The sequence below is a fragment of the Gigantopelta aegis genome, chromosome 12, assembly GCF_016097555.1.
Source record: "Gigantopelta aegis isolate Gae_Host chromosome 12, Gae_host_genome, whole genome shotgun sequence".
NCBI lineage: Eukaryota > Metazoa > Mollusca > Gastropoda > Neomphalida > Peltospiridae > Gigantopelta > Gigantopelta aegis.
The window spans coordinates 32,032,059-32,035,506 of NC_054710.1; the positions used below are offsets into that span (position 1 = coordinate 32,032,059).

General features: G+C 38.0%; 1 protein-coding gene across 1 annotated transcript in view; it reads right to left on the minus strand.

Moving 5' to 3' along the window:
• Positions 1–1,347: 1,347 nt before the first annotated feature.
• The window catches only part of LOC121385987 (mucin-5AC-like), an 8,932-nt gene continuing 6,831 nt past the window's right edge, over positions 1,348–3,448 (minus strand). Inside the window, exon 4 of the mRNA XM_041516781.1 lies at positions 1,348–1,925. Coding sequence (XP_041372715.1) covers positions 1,540–1,925 — 386 coding nt within the window. The 3' untranslated portion in view covers positions 1,348–1,539. The remainder of the gene's footprint in view (positions 1,926–3,448) is intronic.

Consider the following 3,448-nt stretch of genomic DNA (forward strand, 5'->3'; position numbering starts at 1 on the left):
ATACGACGGCCTTTGATATACCAGTCGTGGTGCACTGGCTGGAACGAGAAATAGCCCAGTGTGCCCACCGACGAGGATCGATTATAGACCGACCGCGCATCAAGGGAGCGCTTTACCACTTGGCTATGTCCCACAACCACGGTCGTAGTGCACAAGCTACCAATGTACGTACGATCGCTCCGTAAAACTGGCCCCGGGAATAAAATCAAAAACCCACCTAACATCAAACGAATCGCGTAATAAAGAAAACTAACTGAAAGTTCATCTCCTTCAAAAAACAAACCGGCCTCGGTGGCGTCGTGGTTAGGCCATCGGTCAACAGGCTGGTAGGTACTGGGTTCGGATCCCAGTCGAGGCATGGGATTTTTAATCCAGATACCGACTCCAAACCCTGAGTGAGTGCTCCGCAAGGCTCAATGGGTAGGTGTAAACCACTTGTACCGACCAGTGATCCATAACTGGTTCAACAAAGGCCATGGTTTGTGCTATCCTGGCTGTGGGAAGCGCAAATAAAAGATCCCTTGCTGCTAATCGGAAAGAGTAGCCCATGAAGTGGCGACAGCGGGTTTCTCTCAAAATCTGTGTGGTCCTTAACCATATGTCTGACGCCATATAACCGTAAATAAAATGTGTTGAGTCCGTCGTTAAATAAAACATTTCTTTCTTTCTTTCAAAACACAACAAACCATACAGCTGAAACATAAGACATTTTTTATTTGATAAATCAACGGCTTGACACGTTTTTCAATTAACAATTGCTTTTTTTTTCTGCAGAAGGATCAAGTACGTCTGTCCTGCGCTCACCTGGAAATGATCCCAGGAAAGGAAGATGATGGGGACAGAAAAACGCTGTCCAGAGTTACCTTTTACATTTTTAATGTATTTTATTTGGGGTAAAAATACACACTAATTAATGCTTTTGGATCTATTAGTACTGGTTTAGCCGACGCATTTCATACTAGATATATAGCAATGCAATGTGTTTTCTAATAGGCTTTAGCTATACAAAAAAGTATTTTTGACAAAATCACCGTACCAGACACCAGAACATTCTTCAGTGAACAATACAATTATACATATTGTAAACATATGTTGATAACATAATAGCATGAAAAGAATAACACATGCACGCACACACACACACACACACACACACGCACGCACACACATACACACACACACATATATATATATACACACACACACACACACATATATATATATATATATACATATATATTCACACACACACACACACACACACACACACACACACACACATATATATATATATATATATATATATATATATATATATATATATATATATATATATATATCCTTCTCTTCCATTTTTTATAGTACAATAGCAGACGGTTTCCAAAGAGAGGAAAATTGTGTCACCGTACAATACAGTATAAACATACGTCCCGTTTTCTACTGCCTGCAAACATTTTATATTTGTTATAGCAAATGGCTTCCAAAGGGAAACAAATTGAAATTGTAAAAAAACTTTAAGTCCTGCAACAATCTCCTAACTCACACATGTCCATTTTGCAACTCTGTTTTAACCTTCGCTTTTCCATCGGTTTCATTCTTAACATAATCATTTGTCTCCAGCGGTTTCATCGTGACGTAGTGCGCTGAGGTTTTGTACCGGTACCACTCTCTCTCAAACTCATCCGATTTCGCCTTCTCTGATCCTTTCCGTGTCTTACGCTTCTTCCTTTTCCCTCTGCGCCCATCGTGCACTGTCGTCACGTCTATGTAATCCTGGTGTTCGTCGTAGGCGAAGTAAGGGCCGTTCAGGGTGCTGATTATGACGCCCCCGCGCTTCGTGGTTACGTCAGTATCAGGAGATGCACCAACATACCAAATCGGGGAAGAGCTCGTTACGGCTGTGGGTATCACTTTCGCTCGTTTTCCTAAAACAAGGAAAAGAAAAAAAAGAGAGAAATAAATGAATACATGAATAGATAAAAAAAATAATAATAATAATAAATAAAAAAATAAAATAAAATAAAATATTTTTTTTTTTTTTTTTATTCATAATAATAATTTTAAAACAAAAAAATCGTCATAAATAACAAACTTGACCTGTACATGACAAAGTTGTACACAAATTTCCAGCGCAATATATCAAGATATCAAGGCATTGTCAACAAAACATCCGGTAAACAATAAGTGGGATAGACGAACGAACAGACAGATAAACTGACACACAGTCAGTCAAAAGAATGGAGATGAAACTAATAGTCAACTCCGGTTGCAATGGTAATGATAAGAAGGTGATATAGCAAATAGAAGTGTGTTCCTGCTGTCTTAGATAGTAACTATGGTGATGAAGATCATTCGATCAGTAGATATAACAGCATTGCGTGGAATCCCATGTCCAGGTGACATTTCATCTATAAATAACAATTATAATATCGACCAATTACACTTCCCTAATTATAGCGTTTTTCGGGAGCATACAAATTATAAGAAAAAATATCAGGCGAAACTAGTTATGCAATACGCTAAGTAGTAGTAGAAATAGTACTAATAGTAGTAGTAGTAGTACTAGTAGTAGTAGTAGTAGTAGTACTAGTAGTAGTAGTAGTACTAGTAGTAGTAGTAGTAGTACTAGTAGTAGTAGTAGTACTACTAGTAGTAGTAGTAGTAGTAGTAGTAGTAGTAGTAGTAGTAGTAGTACTGGCAGTAGGAGCAGCAGCAACAGCAGCACTAGTAGTAGTAGTAGTAGTAGCAGTAGTAGCAGCAGCATCAGTCGCAGTAGTAGTAGTTGTAGCAGAAGTATTAGTAGCAGCAGTAGTAGTAGTGTAGTAGTATTGTAGTAGCAGTAGTAGTAGTAGCAGTAGTAGTAGTAGTATAGTGTAGTAGTAGTAGTAGAAGTAGTAGTACCTAGTAGCAGTAGTAGAGTAGTAGTAGTAGTACTAGTATGTATTAGTTAGTAGTAGTAGTAGTATAGTAGTGTAGTATTGATTAGTAGTATTGATAGTAGTAGTGATAGTAGTAGTAGTAGTAGTAGTAGTAGTAGTAGTAGTAGTAGTAGTAGTAGTAGTGGTGGTGGTGGTGGTGGTGGTGGCAGTAGTAGTAGTAGTAGTAGTACTAGTAATAGTGGTGGTGGTGGTGGCAGTAGTAGTAGTAGCAATAGTAGTAGTACTAGTAGTAGTAGTAGTAGTAGTAGTAGTAGTAGTAGCAGTAGTGTTGGTGGCGGTGGTAGTCGTAGTAGTAGTTGCTGGTGTGGAGGTAGTAGTATTAGTAGTACCAGTAGTAGTAGTAGTGATAATAATAGGGATAGTAGTAGTAGTAGTAGTAGTAGTAGTATTAGTATTAGTATTAGTAGTAGTAGTGATAGTATTAGTAGCTGTATTAGTAGTAGTAGTAGTGATAGTAGTAGTTTTAGTAGTAGTAGTGATAGTAGTAGTAGTAGTAGTAGTAACAGTAG